The 27,065-nt window shown below is 36.1% G+C and overlaps 1 protein-coding gene across 2 annotated transcripts in view; it reads left to right on the forward strand.

Moving 5' to 3' along the window:
• Positions 1–26,490, forward strand: part of KLHL15 (kelch like family member 15) — a 33,669-nt gene extending 7,179 nt beyond the window's left edge. The window contains exons 2-3 of one of the 2 annotated variants that reach the window (XM_040266642.1): positions 5,227–5,938; positions 20,565–26,147. In XM_040266642.1, coding sequence (XP_040122576.1) covers positions 5,234–5,938; positions 20,565–21,674 — 1,815 coding nt within the window. In that variant the 5' untranslated portion in view covers positions 5,227–5,233 and the 3' untranslated portion in view covers positions 21,675–26,147. Of the gene's footprint in view, positions 1–879; positions 5,939–20,564 lie in introns of those variants that run through there. The other variant, XM_040266643.1, reaches the window with a different exon arrangement.
• The last annotated feature ends 575 nt before the right edge of the window (positions 26,491–27,065 follow it).

The following is a 27,065-nucleotide window of genomic DNA, read 5'->3' on the forward strand; positions in this document are numbered from 1 at the left end:
AGTTAGATTTCTCCCAGACACACTGATGGTAAGTACTAATAAGTGCTCTGATTTCAAAGATTTTGCTCTTTTCTAGCCACACTATTTTGTATGCTTTGCAAATCAGGTTCTAGCCTTAACTCTGTTTCAAACTAGTTGTATGACCTTGAAGAAAATTATTACCTGTGGATATTATATCTTCATCTATCAAGTCAGAGTTGGCTTGAGTCCTGAGAGACTTTACTAAGAAAATAAGCTGGGTTTGAAGTGCTGTTGCTAAGAAGGGTTTCTCCACATTAACTGGACTGTTAAAGGGTCAGGGTTATTTTATTCATTCCAGTAACTGTATGTGAATGGGCGTAATAATAGGCACTAAAGCTATGGTATACTTAAGGACCATATGCTGTTCTATGTTGTCATGTGTATTAACTCATTTATTTCTCACAGCAGCCTATGAGATAGGCTCTGTTAATATTAGTATCCCCTTTTTACAGACGAGGACATTAGAACACAGGCTAAGTAGCTTGCCCCAAGGTCACAGAGCTAATAAGAGGTACAACCAGGATTCAAACACAGGCATCTGACTCCAGACCTGTACTCGCTACTGTTTAGAGACTGTATCATGTTGGGCAGTTAACATCGATATTGAGTATCGATATACATGCTTCCCATAAAAGTGTAAGATGTTGCTCCTTCCCTAAAGCTGTTACACTGATAGATGCACAAAGCTTTTTCATGTAGCAAGAGTGACTGCAAATTTCCAAGCTATTACAAATTAGTAGAAGAACTTTAGATCAGATAAACTTCAGAAGGGCATTGCTAAGACCTAAAACATAGCTATAGTTTATTTACTTTGCATATCTTTATAAGTGCTTTACACATCTGTAAAATCATATAAAAGTAAAATAAATGAAAGTTTTATGACTAAAAATCTTTAGAAATCATGTTTAATGCTTTTGTAGATGTGGAGATAAGGCCAAGAAAGTTTGAGTAACTTACTCAAAGTATAGCTATTTCTATTTTAAAACTGTCTTAGTTAGGAACCTTGGTTATAGGTAGGAAAAACCCACCTGAGGTAGTAAAGGCGAGGTGGGGGGGATTTATGCTGAGCATGTAAGGATTTCTCTCAGCACCCACTGGCAGGAATGGAGCTGGGCCTAGGAATTAGGAAAATGAAGGCGTTAAGGAGCACTCCTTTTCTTCTGTCTTGGCTTTCCTCTTTTTTCTCAGTTGACTGGCATTCTCTGATACTCAGCCCACATGACAGGCAAAAGTTGGTGCCCACAACTGAGCAGAAGCTACTCTTTGACAAGTTCTAGTTCCAGTCATACACAGTGCACGTCTATTTCTTTTTCTTTCTCTCTTCTTTCTAGATTCTCGACACAGGAGCACTCATCTTAATTCATATTTCCCAGCCCCATCTGATTGTATCTGACATACTGTTAGTGTGTCCATGGAAGCCTGTCTGCTAGGAATCCCCTCTGTGGGCTGGGTGCCTAGAGGACAGCAGGTGCTGCCCTAGACCAAAAGGATCTTTTGCCTCACAGCTTACCAGTTCCCTCCCACCTCCTTTGTGCTATGATGTTTACACCATATTAAGTATCTGGAAGCTAGGTTACTTTTTTTTTGAGAAAGCATAGTGTCTCCTTTAAAAACTTTCCTTTAGATGGAATCTTTGTCAGAAAGGTGAATATTAGCTGTTTGAGACTTTATCACATAGTGATACCTGTTGAATAGAGTTACTTTGACAAGAAGTGAAATACAGGGTATTTTAGGCACTGTCAAAATAACAGATAATGACACAAAGCAGTTTCATCTCAAGTATGTGAATGCTGGTGTTCAGCCTTCCATTATTAAATCTACATTAAAAGTGACCAATAAATCTTGATGAGTCAGAGTGATAGTTGGTGTCCTTAATGATCCTGAGAAGGATAGTGAAATACTGAAATTTTCATCCAGTTTAATTTGTTATATTTTTTATTCAGATTATTTTGAAAACTGCCAGTTAGTGTGATGTTGACAGCACTCTACTAACCAGAATGTTTAATTATTCAGATACCACGGTGGATGATGTTCTTTTGTTCACAGTATGCATTTGTGTATATGTGCTTTATATCACTTGGAAAATTCTAAGTTCGTTAAATTTGCCTTTAAAATAATTCAAGAAATAAAATCTGATAGCTTGCTTTAATTGAATGTGTTAGTAAAGTAGTTCTGCCAAGCATTGATTACAGTGTCTAAAATATTTTATATCGATTGTCCAAATTACAGACAGCTCTCTTGTGTTCTTCCTTTCCAAAATGAAAGTATATAGCTTTTGGATTAATGGATTACTAATAAAAATTTTGATGTAAAGTATCTTGTGCATACTTTACCGTCTCAAGTAGGTTAACGTAAGTGAGCATGTAGTATAATTAATAAGACTTACAGGTGTAAGTTAGGGACAAATGGGGAGAAAGAGGCACCTAGAATCCTCTTGATAAGAAGGGGATACAAAAGAAAGAACTGATTGGGGAAAGGAGAGAATTAGGATTCTGTCTAGACATGAGTTTGAGATCCTGTGGTGCATCAGAGGTATCTAACAGGAGATGTGCTATGTAGTACTAGTGTAAGGATAGCGATTGGGACAGGGATGGTCAGGGCATTGATAAAGGTAAATGTTAGTAGGAACCATGGGTTTAGATGAGATTTCTGAGGGAAATACAGTGTTTAGATGAAAAGATAAAAGGTGCAAGACTAGAATCCTGGGGAACACCCATGTTTAAGGGATAGCTCAGGAAAAGTAAGTCCAGGAAGGAAACTGAGAAATAAGCCGCCCTCAAATAGGAAGAGAACTAGGAAAATAGAGGCCTGAAGCCGAGAGAGTGATGAGCCAAGGGAGTAGGTCATGCTGCAGAAAGATCCTGCGAAACAAGGGACTATGATGTAACCACTGAATTTGACAGAGGATTTTGTAGATTTTTTAAAATGAGCTTTTTGAAAGCAGTAAGATGCTTTTATGGAAGATAGATTAGCAAAACACAGATCAGCCAAAAGAAAAAAAAAAGACTTGCCGGATAGTCTCCTGTCCAAGATAACTTTTTTTTTTTTTTAGCATTTTAGTTTATTATCCTTTCAGACTTTTTTCTTATTTATTAACAAAGGGTTTTGATTTTCTTGGAGATAATCCCAGACTGGGATAACTACTGAATAAATGGGTTAATATGTCAGGGAGTTAAAATAGAGTGTCAAACAAAGTAGTCAAATCGAGTGATAGCTTGCCCAAAGAGTGGAGAGACAGTGCCTGTTAGTAAGTATGTCTGTGAAAGCGCTGTTTTTACTCTCGGCAGCTGAGGGCTCTGCCAAACCCAGGGTGCAGAGGGGATTCCTGAATGGTACACACCTTTATATCTAATAGTGCCTGGCACACAGAGGTGCTCTTTTAGTTAACAAAGGGGTGATAAGAGTGGTGAGGCTGGCAGTGATGGTCTATCTGAAGAAGAGGATGGAGCAGGTGCCAGCAGTGACTGTGGTTCCAGCTGCTTCACTGGAGGGCTCGTGGCCCACCCAAACACCCAACCCTGGAGAAGGACAGGTAAAGTTTGGAGGTGACAGACCAAATGAAAGGGAAGGAGAATATTAAGCCAGAGAGTGGGAAGTTGACAAGATTTCATGTGTGGATCAGTTCCTGGTTGTGGTGAGGCCCAGCAGATTTGAGCATAAGATTTTAAAATGGAGTGAGAAGGGAGGTGACAAGAGTTTAGGTGATCAGGGAACTTCATCTCTCAGTTTTTGGGTGAGCGATCTTAGGTGAGCATTGAAGAGGTGGAGAAAATGACTCTTAGCCAAGTAACACAGTCATCAGCAAATGTGGAGGGAAGAGAGATCAGGATATGTGTATGTGATAAATAACAGGGAGCCATAGAAGGTGGATTTTAACTTAAGAGAAAAGCCATATTTTAGAAAAAGGACAGTAGAAAGCCAAGAGAAGGCTCAGGAGGTAGGTTGTAAGCTATAGAAGAGCATTTTGTTCTAAGAACATAGAAGAGGGTATTTGTTTTGTTTTTAAATCAGACTGCAGAGAAAACTTTCTGTGACTAGCATGACGCTGTAGGGGAGTTTGTTTACACTGAAGCAAGGTTCCACAGGGCACAGTGGAAAGGGTTGGGAGGGAATTCGTGGATAAGGATGTGTCATTGGGGAGGAAGCTCAGAGGTATGTGAGGGTGAGAGTTGAGCAGAGGACAGATAGTTGGCCTGGGGGAGGGTTGTGTGAAAAGAAGAAAATTACTTAGCTTCATAAGACATCTGATAGACTGAATTATTCTGCTTGAGAGATCTAATTATAATTCCACTATTTTGGCTTCATTTCTCTGATATGCAAAAATGTAGTTTAATTTCCTTTAAAATTATATATTTATGTTTTAAATATATAAGCTCACTGTTTTTTAAAATAATGTTAATGAGGTAGGTAAGTATACTCAAAATTTCCTGAAATCCCACTACCCCAGGGACATAATTTTGGTATATATTCCTCCAGACTTTTTCTCATCTAAACATATATATATATGTGTGTGTGTATTTAGTTTTTGAAAATATACTGAGCATACTGTAGTTACCTGCCTTTTTTTCACATAACAATACATAGTAAATGTTATTTGTTAGAATTAGGTATATTGCTGCCATCATTTTTAGTTACTACAGTAATCCATTATAGGACTGCACCACACTTGTTTCTGTTGTTGGGCTTTTGAATACTTTACAGTTTTTTAAATCATAAATGAGGCTAGAAAGAAAAACCTTTGTGTGTACAAGTTGACCTATCTATCTGATTATTTCCTTTGGGTAAGTTTCAAGGTCAGTTTAAGTTTAGCTAAGTTTCAAGGTCAACAGTATACTTTTTGGTTTAATTTCTTTTTTGTCTTTCTCATGATTTAGCATTTGGCTAAGAAATTCTTTTTGGTTGATGATTTGGAGACATGTTTAAATATATTTGGTAAACAGTGTAAAGTCACTGTGATAGGCATATATTTGTAAGTTAATTACTGTTGTTGAATAGATATTTAATAGATTTTTTTCACCAGGTAGGGAAGCCAAAAATATTAACCTGCAAATCTTTAAGTTGTCTTCTCCCAAAGGGTTTGTATATGTGAGACTTAACACAGTAGAATTGAGATAATTTTAAAAATTGTTTAAGTTCTAAGTTAATAATGTCTTTAGAATGCATGGAAATGATTAACACAGTTTTCTTTGATTACTTTTTTTCCAGGTGATCCATGGCAGGGGACATGGAAGGATTCTGTTCCTCCATCCATGACACCAGTGTCTCTGCTGGGTTCAGAGCACTGTATGAGGAGGGGTTGCTTCTTGATGTCACTCTGGTTATTGAAGACCATCAGTTCCAGGCCCATAAAGCACTCTTGGCTACCCAGAGTGATTACTTCAGAATTATGTTTACTGCAGACATGAGGGAGCGAGATCAGAACAAAATTCACTTAAAAGGTCTAACTGCTACAGGCTTCAGCCACGTCCTTCAGTTTATGTACTATGGAACTATAGAACTGAGTATGAGCACAGTTCACGAGATTCTTCAGGCTGCCATGTATGTTCAACTTATAGAGGTGGTGAAGTTCTGCTGTTCTTTCCTGTTAGCGAAAATCTGCTTAGAAAATTGTGCAGAAATTATGAGACTCTTAGATGATTTTGGTGTAAACATCGAAGGAGTCAGGGAGAAGTTGGATACTTTTCTGCTAGACAACTTTGTACCACTCATGTCCAGGCCTGACTTCCTGTCTTACCTGAGCTTTGAGAAGCTCATGTCTTACTTGGATAATGATCATCTGAGCAGATTCCCAGAAATAGAGCTGTACGAGGCTGTGCAGTCTTGGCTGCGGCATGATAGAAGACGCTGGAGACATACCGATACCATCATTCAGAACATCAGATTTTGTCTGATGACCCCATCCAGCGTTTTTGAAAAGGTTGGTGCATTTAAAAGAAATAGACAAAACTCATCATTTAGTTAATAAGGCAGTATGTCTTTAGAGATAAGATTCCCAGGCTTGGTTTGAGCCAAATAGTTTTTAAGAATAGTTAAATAGTTAAATAGTTTTAAGAATACTTAAATAGTTTTTCAGAATAGTTACACATAAAAAGTCTAATTTGTTGCAGCTTGTGTATTTAGGTTTTTTAAAAACACATTTTGTGGGTAAAAGATGGACCAGGTAGGTGGTAGAGTAGTTTCACTTAGAAGGTACTTTTAAAGTTGAAGTATAATTATTTAATCTAAAAGATTGTAAGTTTGCTTTAGCTTCTCATTCTTTTCACAGAGTAATTAAATCTGAACAGGGTCAGTCTAGCTCTCTTTTTAAAAATTAATTTAAGTGATAACATGCTGAAATTAGAGTCGAGAGGAGTTTTATAGTTCTGAATGTTAAACATTAACACAACCTCTTATTCCTCTAAAATGTAGTAAGGAAGAACATAAAATAGATCTTGAAAAGCAGTAGGCCTTGGTGGTGATTTTCTTCCCTTCTCTTACCTAGTTCTGCATCCCCCCTTTGTCCATTCCCTGCCACCCCCCTGACCCGCACTGTGTATACTAACTACATTTAACCATGAAAACATATATTTGTCCAAAACCGTTGTTTTTGGCATTTCAAAGCAAATAAGACTATAAATCTTCTATCTACATTGATCAAACATTCCTGTGTACCTTTCCCCATGTAATAGTTCTGCTATCTTAAAATTGTCTTTCTTCAAAACAGCCTTGGCCTTTTTGCATGTAAGCATTTTTCATTTTTTACCAGTCTCAGTTGTGATCCTTTCTTGCCCAAAGGAGAGAAAGCATTTTCGGTAATTGCTTAACTTAATTGGTTTCTAATCACATGGTTACCTCTGGGGCTCCGTTTACCTCTTACATCTTTTCTTCTTTCTAGAAAGCATACTTAAATCTTTGGTTGACACCCTTCATGTTAGGTAGTTCCTCAGTTTTAGTTACCAGACCTGGTGATAAAAATATAATATTTGCAAAGAACAGTTGTTTATACCATTTGAAAAATAAGCAAATTTGTGCCTTCAAACAACACTCAGCAGCCTGGGATGTGTTTTTTTTCCCCCTCTGAAATGGTGTGAAATATTGTTAGCTTATACTTTCAATAGATAACTCAATTTTGTGGGATTTTATCTTTATTCTCAGAATGTACTGATATGGCAGACATAATTGAAACTAAATAATACACTTTTTAATTACTTTTTGTTCAGTGATAATCAGCCCCATGTCAGCAGTGTAAATCATTTTTCTCTGCTGTTTTGATTTTTTTCCTTATTGTTTTTATTGCCTTCTTTTCCTAGGGAATCCTGTTTTGTCTTTACATGTTAGATGCAGATGCTTTCCCACTACTAAAGCAAACAACCTTGCCCTCCCCAACTTCAGTTTAGATGGAGGTGCTCGTGAAATAGAAAATAAAATAAAATTTTCCCTCTTGTAAGACATTATGATGGATAATTGATAGCAGTAAGTGATTTTTTAGTGCTGAGTTGCAAGAGAGAGGTAATTCTACACAACCATAATACCATTATTGAAATTAACAGTCTTTCTTTAATATGTAATATCCCAGTTTATTTTCTGATATTCTCAGTTATCTCCAAGATGTTTTTTTTAAGCTGTTTTTTGAAGATTTAATCAAGGTTCATATAGCACATTAGTTATGATGTCTCTCTTTTAATCTGGAATGGTCCCTTCTTTTTCTTGTTTATGATGAGGATTCTCAAACATAGAAAAAGTTGAAAGAATAGTATAATGAATAGCTATTAACTATCACCTAGATTCAAGAACTGTTAACATTTTACCATATTTTCTCTATATAGATTTTCCTTTGCTGAATCTTGCAGAATAAGTCAAAAATACAACATCTTGTCTCTTAATACTTATTAACATAACTCTTCTAAGAATAAGGATGTTTTCCTACTCAAGTTCAATACATTCCACCCAGGAAAATTAACAGTAAGACCCTAGTATCAACTAATAGCTAGTTAATATTCAAAGTTGTCCCCCAAATGCCCTAGAATCCAGTCATGGTTTATGCATTGCTTTTAGTTATCATGTCTTTTTAATCTTTCTTAATCTAAAACAGTTCCCCACTTTTTTTTTGAGAAAAATCAAATTAGCAATTATTTTAGTGTGTCCCCACATTCTGAATTTATCAGATTTCCTTGTGTTGGTGTTAACTTAGTTGCTCTCTTCCTTATATTTCCTATTAACACATCTAACATCTAGCATCCTGTATTTTCAGGAACGGTTACAGGAAAATATGGTTGTAATGCTAGAGAAAGTCTTGGAAAACCACTTAGCACCTCTGATCAAACTTAGAATTTACCATTCTTTTTTGTATTAGGAGGCCAAGTAGCCCCAAATCATCAAGGACTTCATTCACACTATTCTGTGTTAGGTTTCTTTTACATTCATAAAGTTCCCCTCCCTTTAAAAAATTTGGAACTCTTCCATTCAATTTATAGAAACTGAAACTAGCTAAAGTGTCAAAATTAAAAGATTATTCTTTCTTACTTAAAAAAAGTTGTATATTTATAACTCTAGAACTGCTCTGTTCAGTACAGTCACTGCTTGTGGCTTTTGAATACTTGAAATGTGACATATCTCATTTGAGATTTCAAAGATTAAAAGATGACAAAAAGGATATAAATTACCTCATTACTAACTTTTATATTGATTATATGTTGAAATGATATTTTGGATATATTGGATTAAACAAAATACATTATTAAGGTCAGTTTTACCTTTTTATTTCTTAAAATATGGCTGATAGAATTATAAAAATTATATCTCTGGCTCACATTTGTGGCTCAGATTATCTTTCTGTTGCACCAAGCTCCTCTAGAAGTTCAAGGAGTTAAATTGTGCTTTAGAAACTCTAAAGGTGCATACATTAAACAGCCTTTCTCGCATATTTAACCCTCTCCTGGAGTTCTAGCCTTTAGAAATGTTCTGTTAGGGTTAGTGTTCAATTAACTGACAACTTACCTTATCTAATTATTCTATGGAGTGGCTGATGCAGATAACTTGAGAATAGCATCTCTTTGTCTGAATCCTTCCCCTGGCCTCAGGACAATTCAAAAGTGATTGAACAGAACTTGGTGAAGGAATCTTTGAGAGATTTTAATTCTTCCTTGGGTAGTAACTCAGATCTGAGCAGTGGCTTTGTAAGGGGTCATTCTGCCTCTCCCCGAGGAAGAGCCCCCAGTGATTCCAGGGACCTGGATCATGCCCTCTAGATCTGCCAAAGTGTTTAGGTTTATTCTTTTCCCCTAGTCCTCTACTAGAATTTCTCCCTAGCTGAAAACAAACTGTCTTAAACTTCTGTAGTGAATACTCTGGGATAGGATCTTCACCCAGGAAACCAAGACTTCCAGATTTCCACACCAAGTTCCTTCAAGGCAGTGATTCTCCTAATCTGAACACCTTACACATACGTGTCAGGCCATGCACCGAGTGCTCTACACAAAGGCAAAGTCAATAGCTTCTCTCTGTTTTGTAGCTAGGAAAACAGGTTCAGAATGGTCTGGGAGTCTTATCCCAGAGTAGGCGGCACTGTCCAGACTGGAACCCAGGTCTGCTTGCTTCTCAGTTCGAGCTACTGGAGTAGGGAGAGGAAAGGATTCTGTGGTGCAGGAAGCACGTAGTTAACCCTGTGGCCCTGCTTGGGTGGCTTAAAAGTTGGTACAGAGTTGTGAAAATCCTAACATGTTTGCATGAATGAAACATAGCCTTAAAATTTTAATGGCACTGAAAAAAGTATAAGATATGGGAATAAGATATGAAAGCACAATTCTGGAGTTTTTACTGTATAATCAAGGAAAGCTGAAAATTAAGGATCTTGTCCTTTTGATATAGTTGTTAAGGAGTTCTTATGATTCGTTTTATCTATAGTGGATTCCCAGTTTTAATACTAGATATCAGTTTCAGTTTTTATATAATGTAAATGTCTGTGGCATATATTTTTGCCAACTCTAATGGTCTTTGCATCTGTTGACAGAGATTAGGCCTGACATTTGTCATTCTGAATTTCAGTGATATGAAGATTTAAATAGTTTTAAACTTTGTTCTCTTTGGTCTTTTAGTTTTTAAGAAACAATTGTTGGTTTATCAAAAACATTTTATGAAGTTATATTTGGCAAAAGGCATATGTACTGTTTTGTACAGAAGAGATCTTTTTAGAAAATTTGTTACGTTAGTCATTAAAATACCCATATATTGATTTATCTTCCATATCATACATATGCATAAAGTAAGATTTAGCATACCAATGATGTCCTTAGAAATTGTATTAATCATAATCATAAAATCTTAAAATTTTTCAGAAGAAAATATTTTAGAAGGAATCAGGTTATATAGATGAATTCTGCTTTATTTCAAATATTTTGTTTTATAATCTAGTTTATGATATTCAGATACCTAATGTGCATTTTCCCTCTGATCTGTTAAATGTAATTCACCATACCCCCCAAATTGAGTCTATATAAACTTTTGAAGAGCAAAACTAATGTTTTAATGAGAAAAGATGTTAATTCTTCACTGAGACTGTATTTGGATTTAACAAATCATATCTACATTTGATAAAATTTGTTGTTATAAGGATATTTACAGCCTTGAGATAATTTTGATAGTCCATTAAAAGATAAATTCATTATTAGTGAATATTAATCCTAGGATCAGAGTGAAGCTTTATGCTTAGAAATGCTAACACTTTTTTAAAAAAATGTCTTTTACTTAAGGAGCAGAATGTGTGACTTTAAAAGCTACACTGTGAAATGGGGATAAGGTAGGTGTCCTGGACTCACCTTGAAACTGATAGAATTTAAGTATTACAAGTTAGACCCTTATAATACCTTCCTAAGAACATGGTAGCTCTCAGAACTGGTCTTCACAAAGCACTGATAATCTTTCAAATATTTCCCTATCAGCATAGTTGGTTTATATAGCATTAACAATGGACTGTGACACATGAGGAGACTTATTACTGTGTCATGCTTGGGTGGTGTGATATTCTGGTTAATTGAGGCACAACAATTGCCTTGATAGATGATACAGATTAATTCTACTTTATTCCATTTGCTTTTAGCAAGGACACATCTATAAAAAGTGTAGGTGGTATGCACCCTTCAGAATTCTTTCATTTAGGCACGTTTTGACTAATCTCGGACTTGACCAATCCAAAATTTCTGTCCAGAAACCAAACCAATAACTCTAGTGTTAGCACAGTTTGTCCAAAAATTCAAAAAAAGTAATTACTTCTAATGAGTTAAGCTACAATCAGACAAATCTAGAGGGAAAATAAATTTCCTTCTAATCCTCACAGTTTTAGAAGAAACAGCAGTGCTGTATTTGACAGTAAAAATATTTTAAAAAGATAATAACCTGGATTTCAAGTGTGAACTTTGATTAGAATTTCTAATAAGCTTGAGTTGTTTTTGAAAAAGTTTAAAATCCCCTTCATATATTAACAGGGCTTATATAGCTATAAACTTGAAATTACTTAAGTCAACAATCAGCTCACTTGCCCGTTGGAGTGAAAGCACGAGATTAGCAGGTTTTTGTTTGAAACTAGGTCAATGGGTTAAGCATACTTTCTCAGTTAATTTAAAATCTTTTTCTACATGTTTCCTTTTTGCCGACCTCTCCCTTCCAGCCCCTTGGACTTGGATGATTGTAATTAATACGCGTACAGTTCTTTAAAAATTACCCAGGGTATTTTTCTCAAGTCTTCTGCCCTTTGTGTTTAGATAGGAATGTTCTTATTTTCCACCTTTGATTTACATTCACTCCAGGTTCAGGTTCCTGGAGAATGCTGGTAGTCTAGGTGTTGACTGGTGTTCATCCCCTGAAAGAGACTATCTTAAGCTGACAGGAGCCTACTAAAATTGGAGTTAAAAAGATTCAACCTTATGTGCTAATTTTCCTTTTAAATAAAAGGGAGATGAAAACAAAAGCACAGAATTGGAAATTAACTGTAGTAAAAGGAAAGGAAGACATAGAATGGGGATAGCATGTTTACCTGTAAAAGGAGAAAAAATTTTTAATGAATTGGGAAAAATTAAGAGAAGGGGGGAAAAAACATGATAAACAGAAATTGAAAAGGATCAGAGAAGTCAGAAAGTGACTGGAGAAAAAGTTAGGAGCAGGAAAGGAAACACAGGGACATATTAAGATTTTAGGCTTTAAACTTTTAATTCTCAAATGAAATATTTGCCCAGAAAATGTTCTGTGTCATAGATAAGCCTTGCTCATTCAGAAGTTAGTTTTAGGATTAAACTTTTGACTTTCTTCTACTCTTCCATATTTCTAAATAAGATATTTACATAGTCGAGAGTATTTCCATAAATAGGAAAAAAGTGTGTAAAAAATGTTGTGAATTCTAGAACTTAGTTGTATTCTCTAAATATTAGTATAAGCAAATGATAAGATGTTCTTAAGTCTTTCAAAATTTTCTACGTTTAGGCTTGTGTACTCCAATTTCTAGTGGTGCTCTATTGCTGTTGTGTGAAAATTGGAAGGAAATTAAACTTTCTAGGCACATTTATTTATTTGGCTGCACAGCAGGGCTTGTGGGATCTTAGTTCCCTGACTAGGGATTGATCCTAGGCCCTTGGCAGCAAAAGCTCCAAGTCCTCACAACTGGGCCACCAGAGAGTTCTGTAAGCACATTTTATTTATAATTAATTTTTTGGAGTATAGTTGATTTACAGTGTTGTATTAGTTTCTGCTGTATAGCAAAATGAATCAGTTATACATATTCATGTATCCACTCCTTTTTAGATTCTTTTCCCATATAGGTCATTATAGAGTATTGAGTAGAGTTCCCTGTGCTATAGTGTGTATACAATGTCCCAGTTTATTGCCCATCTACCCTCTTGGTAACCACAATTTGTTTTATACATCTGAAACACATTTATTTTTGAGTTAAACATTTTTCACTGTATAGAAAATTTGAGCAGATAAGAGGACTCACCAGATTGTGCTGAAACTCTTATTAGAATATTGTCCTCAGGGAGTCCTCTCCCTTGCTCCCATTTGCCCTGGTCGCTTGCCTTCCGAAGCTCTGTCAATATTTTAGACTCTTGCCTGCTTGGAGAAGACAGGATGGGTAAATCCTTTTTAAAGTTTGCCTTTACCGTTTGGCATTTGACTGCAATTACAGTATTACTAAGAGGATTTGTGCTTAGCAGGAACTGATATTTTTAAAATAGCCTCATCCCTGGTCATTATTCAGTTTTTCAGGACAAAGGGATTAATTAAAGGCCTTTTGCAGCTAACTTTTTTGTGATGATTTTGTTTCACATAAATCAGGATCAACTCCAGTTCTGAGCATGATTTTATAAATAGACTTCAGATATCAGGATAGATGCTTTTGCAGTATAACATATAAAGATTTCCACATTTTACTGAATATAAAAATCAGTATCAAATGTAGCTGTGGTTCCCAAAGACATAATTTGTTTTCCCACTAAGGTTCCCTGACAGTCACTGCTTTATTTCTGGGTATTGGAGAATGTTCGATCATGTAGAAAGGATGATAAAATGGACAGCCAGGACTCAATCTTCCTTCTACATGACATCATTCCAAAAATTAGGTTAGTAGTTGTGAATCTGGGAAGGGCCGGAGACATGTCTGTTCATGCAGCATATTCCTTTTTATAATGGGAAAATACCTAAACTGGAGGCTTGTCCATGGTCACACAGTGGCCTGTGCACAGTGTCAAGTCTTAGACCTGGGATCTTGAGTTCAGAGATTATTCTAACCCTCAGTCCCCACCCCTTCTACCTCCGCACAACTGGATAAACTAATAAAAGACATTCTGTTTTCATTTAGTATAAGTGTATTGGGCATTTAAAAAATCCTATCAGAAGGTGAAACAGCTGATAATACCTTAAATTAGTTGGCTAAAAACGTAAAATAATTTTTTAGACTGTACCCCTTTTTAGTAAATATTTTTAAATTGTAGATTTTTAATAAAAAAAGTAGTAAGTTCTATGGAAATGCCTGTTTTAATTGTATTGCCTGTTTCCTTTTAATTCTTTCAAAATTAAGAATAGTATAAACAAATTACCTTTAAAAGTTAAAAATTTAATAAGAGGATTATACAACATTTTGACAGTGAGGGGAGAATCATGGAATTTTTACCCAAGGGTAATGGCTAGCTAATATTTCTTTGACTTAATATATTTCTAGGAACCACACTTAAAATTATTAATTTCTCACATTTTCTCTATGTGCATGCACACAATTACATTAAAGTAAAAGATTATTAGAGGAGGAAATGGCCAATTCAGAATTTTTAGATCACTGTTTTTAAGAGGTACTCCAAAATCACTGCAGATGGTGATTGCAGCCATGAAATTAAAAGACGCTTACTCCTTGGAAGGAAAGCTATGACCAACCTAGATAGCATATTAAAAAGCAGAGCTATTACTTTGCCAACAAAGGTCCGTGTAGTCAAGGCTATGGTTTTTCCAGTGGTCATGTATGGATGTGAGAGGTAGACTGTGAAGAAAGCTGAGTGCTGAAGAATTGATGCTTTTGAACTGTGGTGTTGGAGAAGACTCTTGAGAGTCCCTTGGATAGCAAGGAGATCCAACCAGTCCATCCTAAAGGAGACCAGTCCTGGATGTTCATTGGAATGACTGATACTGAGGCTGAAACTCCAATGCTTTGGCCACTTCATGTGAAGAGTTGACTCATTGGAAAAGACTCTGATGCTGGGAGGGATTCGGGGCAGGAGGAGAAGGGGAAAACAAAGGATGAGATGGCTGGATGGTACCACCGACTCGATGGACATGAGTTCGAGTGAACTCTGGGAGTTGGTGATGGACAGGGAGGCCTGGCGTGCTGCAATTCATGGGGTTGCAAAGAGTCGGACACGACTGAGCAACTGAACTGAACTGAAAATACTTCAAAATGCTTTTCATAATACAGTTTTTAAAGTATCAAAGCATGAAAAGTGATAATATATTCTTTCCAAGTTTCAAAATAAGACAGCTTTTTAAATCCTAGAAAGGGTAAGGAAAGTAGTTCAGAACATGAAAGAAGTGTCGTCCTTCCCACATTCTTTCTTTTGAGAGCACCTGACATACAAATAGGTAAACTGTTATATGAGGAGCCAGTGATGAGAGAAATGCTTTCTCTGTGAAAAGGTGAGCCACACATTTCTTTTTGGATAGTCCCCTTCATTAATGTGTTTTAAGTGATTGCATTCATGGAGATGGTTTTAAGGTTTTGGCCCTACGCTTTCTGTTCTAAAGCAGAGTGTCTGTAATAACTTTGTCTAAGATTATCAGAGAGGCATTAATTTCCTGTTTCTGCCATGAAAGGAGAAGCTAGTTAGGCTTATGGATTTTGTGTGGTGTTAGAGTAAAATTGCAGCAGTAAGTAGCCTGGAGAAAAGGGCAAGGTAAATCTAGAACTTCTATCCTTGGCAGAGAGAAGTATGAGCTAAACTTCTTTGGTTAGAAGATCTCTTATGATATAACAGCTATCTCAAAGGCACAACTTCCATTATGGTGGACTTAGAGGTGGAACAAACTGGGTAAAGGTGTAACTTTGACTGGGACTTCAACATAGTGCTGAAGTGACGCTTGTAAACCCATTGGAACCCGGATATCAAAGAAGCACAATAGAATGAATAGGGAGAGGACAAAGGGGCCAGAAGATTGGGTATAAACAAAGAAAGACTAGGAAATAGACTGTAGGAAGCCATTAAGCTGGTCCCGTTTGATGTCATCTGCAAGAACCTGGGGTTGGAAGTTGGAATGCCATTACAGGCCATGGTGCCCAGTTCTCGTGAAACACTGGATAGGTGGTCACACCTGAAGTTCCTTCAGTGGCAATATGCTTAGAGGTATACTGCTCTTGACTTTGGGAACATGCACCTGTACCCTTTTTACTAGAGCCCTTGTGAAAAGCCAAGTCCCTCATGAGCTCATTAGTAACTATATGTTGTACATATATTAAGTACATTTTCCCCCTACATAGACTACCGACTGAGTCCTTTTTTATTTTTTGAGAATATTATGTATACAGCTCTGCAAGTTTTGTCATTTGACATTTTAAATGTCTGTGTTACTACATATGGATTAATCTCATTCTTTTTGATTGCATATGTTATATAAGAGAGTTTGTTCAGCCAGTTTCATATTGATATGTGAGTTATGCCCAGTTTTTGTGCTCTTACAAATAATAAGGCAGTGAACATCCATTAAGCTGTCAGTCCTGATTACAAAGCTTTTCCTTATATTGGCCTAAAATCTTTCTTTTAGCCTCTACTTACTAGTCTTGAAAACAGGTGCCATCTTTCTCCTGCGTCTTCTGTTGAATTGAAACATCCGTAGTCTGACCACTCTTGCTATGATTTGGATCCCTTTGCTGTCTTCTGGACATGATCCACTTTGTCATCTAAAGTACAGTGGTGGAATTGAGCACTGTCTTAGTTGTTGTTTCACCTGAACAGAGAGGGTGAGGTTGTCTGTTCTTTTAACTTGGTCCACAATTTTATTAGTTCTGAAGACTGCCATATCACATTTTTGGTTCATAGTGAGGGTAGTCAGTTAAAAGCTTTACGTTTGAAGTTTGTGGATCCCTGGAGCATTTGATAAAAGCTGTGGACTTCCCACCTCCCACCCCAAATGAATTAACACAGTCATTGTTGGAACTTCGGGGTTTCATGGGTCCCTAGTGTTTCTGTTTTGTTTATGATTAGGCGTTGTTGATTACTTTGCCAAAGTCATAAGTTCTCTCATTCTCTATCAGTGTTGTTACAGCATCGAATATTAAACCAGAAATGGTCAGTCTTGGCATTACTTGGTGAGTCTGTGTTGCCTCCTGGTTTGTAGTGCTTTCTTATATGCAAGTGCTAACAGTTTTTCACAGTTCAGGATCAGCCTCTAGCTAACCACTCTGTAGTTCAAAAATCTGTCTGGTTTCTAGTGCTCTCCCATTTTTCATGATTCCACACAGATTACAGAAACCAATTAAGCAGCCTTATCTGCGAAGCCTCCTAGTTTCCCAGGACATGATTTGCGAGATCAAATGACTTGAACTCGGTGAGAATATCTAGCTGGTTTTTCTTTTTTTCTCAGCCATCTTGGATTTAAGTTTCTTCTTAGTCATTATGTTTGATCTTCAGATTGGAAAGAATATAATATTCTTAGCCGAGAATGGAAATAAGATAGGAGGCTGTTTCTCTTTATCTTTGTAAATATTACATTAACCATGTCACCCAGGGGTAATTCACTTTTTCCTCTACTTTTTTTTTTTTAACTTTAGCCTCTAAAATGCCATTTATTCACTATCTGGCACTTTGTAAAGTCACAATTCATCCTTAGGCTTTAGCTTTGTTCACAATATTCTTAACAGCTCCATTTCATTCTTCATAATACTTGGTTTATATGCCTGTTTTTTTTTTTTTTTTACCATCTGTTGTAAATGGTTTTTTAACATCTGAATTCCAGAAAGCTCTCTGTGCAGCACATCAGATTTTTTAGATGCTTTCCCCTTTTCTTCCCCTCATCAGTGTGTTTTGCAGTTATGCAGTCAGCATTATACTTTTGAGAGCCTCCAAGCTTTTTCAAGCTTCTTTACAGTTTCTGATCTTGGAATTGATCCTAATTTTCCTTTGAAAATCTTGAAATCTGACTATCCAATATGGGCAGCATTCCCCTTCCTTTTCTTTCTTGATCTCCAGACAATACGGCTGCTTCCTTTAAAGCTTCCTCCTACTTGCATGTCACAAGTCATGCTTTCCTGGTGAAGATTAGGTAAAAAGTACCAGTTTTTCTAATTTCTCCCTCAGTTTCTGGAAGACTGAATTTTTACACAAACGAAAAGCACATCATCAGATGCACTAATGTAAACTGAGTGATACTTAAACAGATGTCCCCTAGTCAGTAATAATAGCTAATAGCAGCTGTAATGTTTTCTACACAGCCACATGACAGGCACCATACTAAGTACTTTCCACATAGGATCATCTTGCCCATCTCCTACCTTAGGGTTATGAGGTTTAGGTGATATTGTTGTCCCAATAATACAGATGAGAAAATAGGTTTAAGAATGTTTAGTCACTTGCCCTGAATCACACAGTTTGTGAGTGGGAAAGTCAGATATTTCCTAAATCAAATTCTTAATCACCATACTGGGCTGTTAGATGCGGTTCTGAATTACTATGCTGATTCTATTACTTTAAAACCTGTGTAACTGTCAGTCTACTGGCTGTGCACAGTAGGTACTTAAATATTTAATTTGAGGTTTATGTTTCTTGTTGATTTCCAGGATATTGCCTTGTAGCTCTTAGAAATCATAAGAAAAAGATGAGAAAAATGGGTGAGGCACACTATTTGTTCATAGAAGAAACAAATGGAAAATGAAGATTTGAAAAGATGTCTTTTTTTTTTTTTACTAATAAGACATTTATGATGGTTTTAGGAGACCCATTGTTTGAATGACAAGACTCTGCAAATGTGACACATGAAAAAGAATGCAAAAATCTGGAATACCAGAAATAATCACTATTAACACAAGCAAATATACACAAAATTTTATTTAAATGGGATACCAGAGTACTGTTGCCTTTAGAAAATATATTGTGATCATTCCATGGTAACAAATAGTCTGTTTTAACTGTTTATATGTAAAGTAAAAGTAGTAGAGGATAAGACCTCAGAGCTTAATCATTTTTCTCTTTACTGAAATTGTTTACCATTATTATTTACTCTTTTCTCTTAGAGGGATCATTAGACTAATTCATTGAAACATGTTAAATGTTTCTTTTTTATTAATAAGTGTGTCATTTAAAGAGTTTTCTAAAGAGTGATAGAAGCAGTGTTATAACATACTAGAAATTGAGCCTTGGAATAAGACTGTCCTGGTTGAAGATTCAGCTCCCAGCTCTCCTAGTTTTAGTCATGTAAATAATTTGGGCAAGTCACTTAACATTCTAAGCCTCAGTTTTCTCACTAGGAGACTAGTTATCACTCTCTCAGAGGAGGAATAATTTAACATGAGATGCATACATAAAGTACCCGTTGCAGCAGTAATGTCAATTTTCTCTGTTTTACAAAGACATAGAGTTCTCAGTCTTTTTTGTGCCATTTACCCCTTGGCAAGACCCATGGAAGGACCCTCCCACCCACCCAGAATAGTGATTTTCAGTATATAAGATGCTTAGGATTACAAAGGAAACCAACTATACTGAAATACAGTTATCAAAATACTTCAAGTAAACATCTGTAGTGCTTTCTGTTTCAGATACGTTTTTTTTTTGGACCATGGTGAGAAGCGAATGAGAAAGATAGAAGGGAAGAAAAAGGAGAGATGCAAAGAAGGAAAGCAAGTTCATAAATACATATGCCTGGTTTTGACTCCCTCCCAAGCTGTCATCCCAGATTTCCAACAGGTTCCTAGACATTTCCACCTCAGCATCCTACTAGCAATTCACATTCATCACCAGTGAAGTTGAATGCCTCTCCCAAACCAGCTTCCTTGTTTCTCTTATCACTACCACTCTCCCTATCACCTACTTCTAAATCCTCAAATCACATTTGAGTCCTCATTTCTTCATCTTATCGCTACTTCAGATCAGCCACACACTTCTGTCAATTTTATCTCCACAGTGTCTAATTCTACCATCTAAATGGTAACCATCCAAATCCTAACCCTCTTACCTCATCCTTGTCATTATGATACAGGCTCTTTCTGCTTGGTTTCCAACTTCCTACCTCTGACAAAATACCCCTGAATGTTTTGGACCAGTTTGATATTTTCTTTATCTAAAGTTCTATAGCCCTCAGGTGTGCTATACAGCTTCATACTTAGCTGTCAATTGCCTCATTTTATTTCCCCCAATATATTCTAAGTTCTTTGAGTGAATGGACCACATCTTCTGCTTTTTAAAAAATCTCCCCACAGTAGTTAGCATAATACTTAAAAGTTTCATAAGATCTTAGCAATCATAATTAGGTAGTTCCAACTCCAAGAACAAAGGAAAAAGTTTGACCTTTTGTTGTCAACTGAACTATTACTGTAGGAGTTGATGATACTAGACCAAGATTTTATGTCTAAAACCAACTGAGGACTTTTTTGTGTCTTTAAATTTTTACCAACTCACTAACTTAATTCCTGAGATTATTCAGTCATGATTGTTCTTACAGTGTTCCTTATGGTTAAGAAAACCATGGCCAAGGTTTCCTCTGCTGTGAAACCTCTGCTTGTCCTTCTATAGCCACCACTTGTAGCCCAGGGCCTGACGTAGGTGACTAATAACATTTTGTTAGAGGAATTTAGCTTGTGCCTAGAGAAAAACTTGTTTACTTGAAAAAGATTGGGAATGTACATTAATTACTACAAATACAAATTATAAAAACAAATATAAGAGATTTGTTAAAAATAGAAAGTATATGATCTTAACAGGAAATCAGTTTTAGGAAAGTAGCTTAAAATCATAAGCTAATCTTAGTGGGTTTTGATATTTTGCCATTGATGTTCTTTTCTCTTTTCCTTTTTTTTTTTTTTTGTTAAATTCTTTTACTTGTATTCTTAGGTTAAGACATCAGAATTTTACAGATACTCTCGACAGCTGCGCTATGAAGTTGACCAAGCATTGAATTACTTTCAGAACATTCACCAGCAGCCTCTGTTGGATATGAAATCAAGCCGCATCCGCTCTGCCAAACCCCAAACTACAGTATTCCGAGGCATGATTGGACATAGCATGGTTAACAGTAAAATACTTCTTTTAAAGAAACCAAGAGTCTGGTGGGAACTAGAGGGCCCACAAGTACCTCTGCGTCCAGACTGCCTTGCTATCGTCAATAATTTCGTGTTCTTGTTGGGTGGGGAAGAGCTGGGCCCAGATGGCGAATTCCATGCTTCTTCCAAAGTGTTTAGATATGACCCAAGACAAAACTCTTGGCTCCGAATGGCAGACATGTCTGTGCCACGTTCAGAATTCGCAGTTGGTGTTATTGGGAAGTTTATTTACGCTGTAGCAGGCAGAACCAGAGATGAGACTTTCTATTCAACTGAGAGATACGACATCACCAATGATAAATGGGAATTTGTGGATCCTTATCCAGTTAACAAATATGGACATGAGGGGACAGTGCTCAATAACAAGTTGTTCATCACTGGTGGAATCACCTCATCTTCCACCTCCAAGCAAGTATGCGTGTTTGACCCCAGTAAAGAAGGGACCATAGAGCAGCGCACCAGGAGAACGCAAGTGGTTACCAACTGTTGGGAGAACAAGAGCAAGATGAACTACGCCAGATGCTTTCACAAGATGATCTCCTACAACGGCAAGCTCTATGTCTTCGGTGGTGTCTGTGTGATCTTGAGAGCCTCTTTCGAGTCTCAGGGATGCCCTTCCACAGAAGTGTACAACCCAGAGACTGATCAGTGGACCATCTTGGCATCCATGCCAATTGGTAGAAGTGGCCATGGTGTGACTGTGCTGGACAGACAGATAATGGTTCTTGGAGGCCTTTGCTACAACGGTCATTACAGCGATTCTATTCTCACCTTTGATCCGGATGAAAACAAGTGGAAGGAAGATGAGTACCCGCGGATGCCCTGCAAGCTGGATGGTTTACAAGTATGCAACCTGCATTTTCCAGAATATATTCTGGATGAGGTCAGACGTTGCAACTGATGACATCTTTCTCCCTTCAAAAAAGCCAAACAATCCATTTGTGACAAAGTAGTTAATTAAAAAACATAAGAAAAACCTCACCAGTTTTACTATCAAAGCCATTGGTCTAATATCGTAAAAATGTTTTCATTCTGTGCTAGCATCCTTTTTTTTCTTTTTAGTGGCCTCAAACTCATGCAATAAGTCAGTTGTAAGCGCTAGCTCTTGAAACTACTTCCAGAAGCAGTTTAATAGAACAATTCACTTATCTGGGAAGTTGATGTTATGCTTTAAACATTTCTTTCAAATGTCAGTGTAGGAATCATACATCTTCTAAGAGAAGACCTGATAAGTGTCACTGGATGTAATTTCAGTTCCTATCTCTAGCTGAAATCTTTTTGAACATTTATTTCAGTGTATTTCAGTCTGTTAGACTTTTTGATTTTATTATTTAAGTTTAAAACTCTTGACCTTTTTGCATGGCTTTTTGCTGAAAACGCAAAAGTATAAATTTTCTACAAGATTAACTTTTTTATATTCAAAACACTATTTCTAAGCTGCCTTCTCTTATCTGCATTGTGTTAGTGAAAGCATATCCATACTTGCTTACATCTTATGAATATATAAGGCACATCCCCTTTTATGCGTGGTTAGGATTCTATATTTTTAAGCTAGTGCACTTGCACACACGGTTTGCCATACGTGTTGTATTTTAGATGTAACGTCTTTTCATGTATTAACATTTTTAGAAAGATAATAACTGGAGTCCTCGTTTCGTATCAGAGTAGCCTATCTTCAGTCCATACTGATTCAGTAATAATCAAACTCCTTATATTCCTGAAACGTATGGTTTTATGAAAGCTAACATTTTATGTTTTACTTTCAAAAGTAAACATAGTGTTCCTTATCGATGTATGTCTTCTTTTTGAAAATGTTTTTCTTTGCAGTCTGTTTAATGTTACCCTGTTTTTAGTGAAAATTGGAGTGGTATGTGACAAGGCCTGGCCCTGCAGCGTGCAAGCACTTTTAAAGAGAACTTAGGTAATACCAGACTCCTAAATAAAGGCCCCTTCAAAGTAAGTGCAACTCCCATTCTTTGCATTCAATAAGGCTGCTGCATCTGTTATTGAATGGAAAGTAGCAACTTGTGGAAAATTTGAGCTCAGTTTGACTTCGAGGTAAGGAATAGAATTATAATCTTAACTGGTCATATCTTCTTGTTTATTTAGTACAAAATATTTAGCGGCGCTGGGGATGTAAGCCCTCAGCTTTTGTTTTATTTGCTGAAAGCTACTATCATGAAGGATAGTAACCTCCAAGTTCAGAGTGGATCAAGAATAACTGTTCAAAATCATTCTTCAGTGTTTTAGGATTCGCCGCACCTTTCAACTCAAAGGAAAAACATATAGTTGTCAAAATTAAGCAAGAATAACCAGGGAGTGGATCATTCAAATTGATGCCATTTTATCCTGAGTAGAGTCTATATCTGATACTAGATCTATGCTGGCAAAACTTGCCAGATCTTAGATGTTGGTGCAATATTGCAATGCCTTCTATACGGCTGTTGTAAAAAGTTTCGAGTTTCACTTCTTTTTTTTTTTTTTGCTGCTGCCACCACTGAACATAAAATGGAAATGCGAAATCATGGTAAAATGGAAACGCGAAATCATGGAAATGTGAAGACTTGTTTCATTTTTGCGATTAAAATAGACAACTGAAAAAAACCTGATTTTAAAACTCCACGGCTTGAGGCATTTGAGTTTAAGAAACAGTCAGGTACAGAAGTAGTTTTGTTTTTTTTAAAGCAAAACATTGGGATTGATTTTAGAAATCAGGTTAATATTCTTCGTATATGAGACAGATTTTTTATTAAGTGGTCCTCATTGTTGTCTTTTGCTGAAATAGACTGAGACAGGGTACCCCTATCAGGCTTTTACACTCCCGTGGTGGTTCTCTTTAATTGCTTAGATATGACTCCTGTCATGGAGAAGGCAATGGCACCCCACCCCAGTACTCTTGCCTGGAAAATTCCATGGATGGAGGAGCCTGGTGGGCTACAGTCCATGGGGTCGCAAAGAGTCGGACATGAGTAAGCAATTTCACCTCACCTGTCATTTTAGTTTCTAAAAATTAAATTTGATATCTTGTTTCCCATGGTTATATGGGTAAAAGTCTTTTTATACATCTGAAAAATCATTTTTAATCATTTTACTTTTGAAAACTGGGAATTAGGTGAGCCATTTGGTTCTTTTTCTAATGTTTTAGTTGGTGTAGTGTTTTATATGTGTGCTATCTTGCTTTAAAGAAAATAACAATAATGTCTTCATTATTTTCCTCCTTGTCTTTTGCTGAAAAAGACTGAGACAGGGTACCCCTATCAGGCTTTTACACTCCTGTGGTGGTTCTCTTTAATTGCTCAGATATGACTTCGTAGCCCTAGTTAAAACCCACTCCAGTGTTCTTGCCTGGAGAATGCCAAGGACGGGGGAGCCTGGTGGGCTGCCGTCTTTGGGGTCGCACAGAGTCAGACACGACTGAAGTGACTTAGCAGCAGCAGCAGCCCTAGTTAAAGTAAGATGGAACAAACAATTGAATATTCTTGGTTTTCATTGTAAAAGCACAAGGCCAAGATGAAAGTTCATGTTTTGGAAAATTTGTGAAATCTTAACTTGAACTAATACTGGGTTCAGCTTCACACGTGAGTCACGTCTGACCTGATGTTAGCTGTAATCAGTTTTGAGCTTTAAGAATAGTTGTTATTGCTTGGGTTCTGAATGTATGAGAAAACTCTTCTGTTTATTTGTAGTTCTGACTTAGGTTATTTTAAATCCATGATTAACGTACATTCCCTTTTAAAATTATGGTTTAATTGCTGAAAGAGATTTATTTTTGTTAAACTAGACTATGGAAAATTTTTTCAAAGAATTTTTTTCAAGTTTATTTTCTGTGTGCTTCATTTGGAACCATTTTTGTTTATATACATTGTATGTGCTCAAAATAGTTTTTTTTTTTAATTCAGTAAGAGATTTAAAACTACAGTGTAACACATTGTGATCTTTGTGTATTAATTTTCACTTTACATTTTAAATGCCAGACTTTACAAAAATAGCTGATCTTTATTCATTGCATCTTAGTTATAAACGTTTGTTCTCTTCCATGTTTTCGACCTTCTAAGTTTTTAGTCTGCTTAAAGAAAATCCTTGCACTACAACCTTTTCATGAAATTCAAGATTCTCACATTGAAGGTTTTGTATTGGAAGAAATACTACTGGTTTTTAAAAAGCAAGGCTTAATTAATAGAATTATTAGCATTTCTTGAGACAGCTTTCTGTGTCCTCATTACTCTGTGTGAGTGTTACTATAATTTGTGAAATATTGACTGAGCCCTTCACTTATCTTTTCTGAAGCAGCATCTTTGGACACCTCATTCTGGGAAGCCTGCTCGAGTTATAGTAAAGGACACACACATTTGTGTGGGGAGAAGTGGTAAACAATGGAGAGTTGTGTCTTAATTACATGAAACTAAGCTTTAAAATATTTTATAACAAATTATTTGAGCTGCATAATCTAAACATGTCAAACGTTCAGTGGGACTATTTTTATATATGTATATGTGGTTGTAGGTCATAACATTTCAGTTTATAATATAAATTGTTATTTCAGTTTATAAGCTATCTCTCAGAAAAGACTAGCTCTTTTGAGAATACATAATTTAAAGTTTTAGAGTGAAGTAAAACACAACATAGATAATAGTGTAAATTAGTTATAAATGAGGGCTATATGGCAGTAAAACTGCTAGTGCCATTTTTCCTCTTTGCCTATTACACATTTTTTATTTTATTTTTTTTGTACTCTGAACATTTTTAGGGATCATACGTTCTATCAGATTAGAGTTGGTTTGGGAATAAGTATCTTCTAAAAAGAGATTTATCTTAAAAATGAAAGTCCTGAAAAATTAGTTTATCAAGAGTTTATAAAGTCAAATATTCCATAGACATAGACAGGAATAGGTAAACTCATGAAAGTCGTATCCTTTCAGTATACCAGTATAATTTCAATATTACATGAGTAACATTGAGAGAATGCCATCAGCTTTGTTCCCCCTTAATATTGGATTTTTGTTTTACATGTTTGGGAACAACTACATTAAGAACCTTATTAATCAGTGTATCAGTAAGGATTAGGTGTTTGCTTTCCGAAAGAATGTTCCAGTGAGGTGATCAGAGAGGTTATTTTCTATCTAACTTGTTTATGCCCTATACCTCTTGGGCATACTTTGTCTATAGAAGAAATATTTTGACCTTTAGGTACATTTTGGGCCAGTAGTCAAGTAATCCTAGGACTGATTTAAAAATCGTAGACTAATTTAAGGTTTGCCTTTTATACCTATTTTGAAAGCCTTTACATTTCTGTCAGGTAATTTTTCCCATGCCGTGAATATAATCTATTCAAAACATGTTTATGCTATCCATTCTGTTTTTAAATTGAAAAAAATGTTAAAAGTGTTTATGAAGAAAAGTTTAAATAAAATATTTTCAATCTTTAAAATATACTTCCATCTCTTATTATTTACTATCTTGATATAATCTATCACTTTCAAAGTCACTCATGACTTGATTAACAGTATACATTTTATATTCCTTCAACCTGCCAAGGAAGTGCCACAAAAATGTAATTTCTACTGATGCTTTCAGCCACAGATTGAAATGAGAGCATTTGAGTGAAATTATTTACACTTACATGCAATGGAAATTTTATAATGAAGCCAAGTAATTAAAGTTCCACTAGCAGAGTTTTGCAGAATGGAAATAGAACTAATAAATAGCATTTATAAGCCCTCAAGCTTTAGTTTGGTGATTTTTTATTTTCTTTAGTATTTTTGCTTCATTGTTCTTAAAGGCATTTCTGAAATTAGGGAATGCAGCAGAAATGAATCTGCTGCAACACAAGCACTTGGGTATTCTTAGGCACGTGTGTGCTTCCATGGATCTTGGCCTCAAGCCACCTTTCTAGCCTCTCTTCTTATCACTTCCTGCACTCCTTTCTGTTGTGATCTTTGTATGTTAATTTCCAGCTTCAAATCACTTGCTTCTTTCCCCTTCCCTGCTTGCAAAATCCACTTATTTTTCAAAGCCCAACTCAAATGCTCTTCTCTCCTCCTGAAACCTGTGTTACTTCCATTGAATTAATTGCCTCTTCTGTACTCAAGACATTTATAGCTCTTATTTCATTTTGCATACTAGTTGGGTATAATTCCTTCCACAATTAGATCATAATCTCCTTGGATGAAGGGACCGTCTTTTATTCCTTTTTGTACCCTCATATCTAGTGTGATACTTATTGTACATAATAGGCACTGAGCTAAATGTTTATTGCAGCATGTGACTGATTCCACCTGAGCTATAGAAGGAT

The sequence above is a fragment of the Oryx dammah genome, unplaced genomic scaffold (genome assembly GCF_014754425.2).
Source record: "Oryx dammah isolate SB20612 unplaced genomic scaffold, SCBI_Odam_1.1 HiC_scaffold_23, whole genome shotgun sequence".
NCBI classification, from domain to species: domain Eukaryota; kingdom Metazoa; phylum Chordata; class Mammalia; order Artiodactyla; family Bovidae; genus Oryx; species Oryx dammah.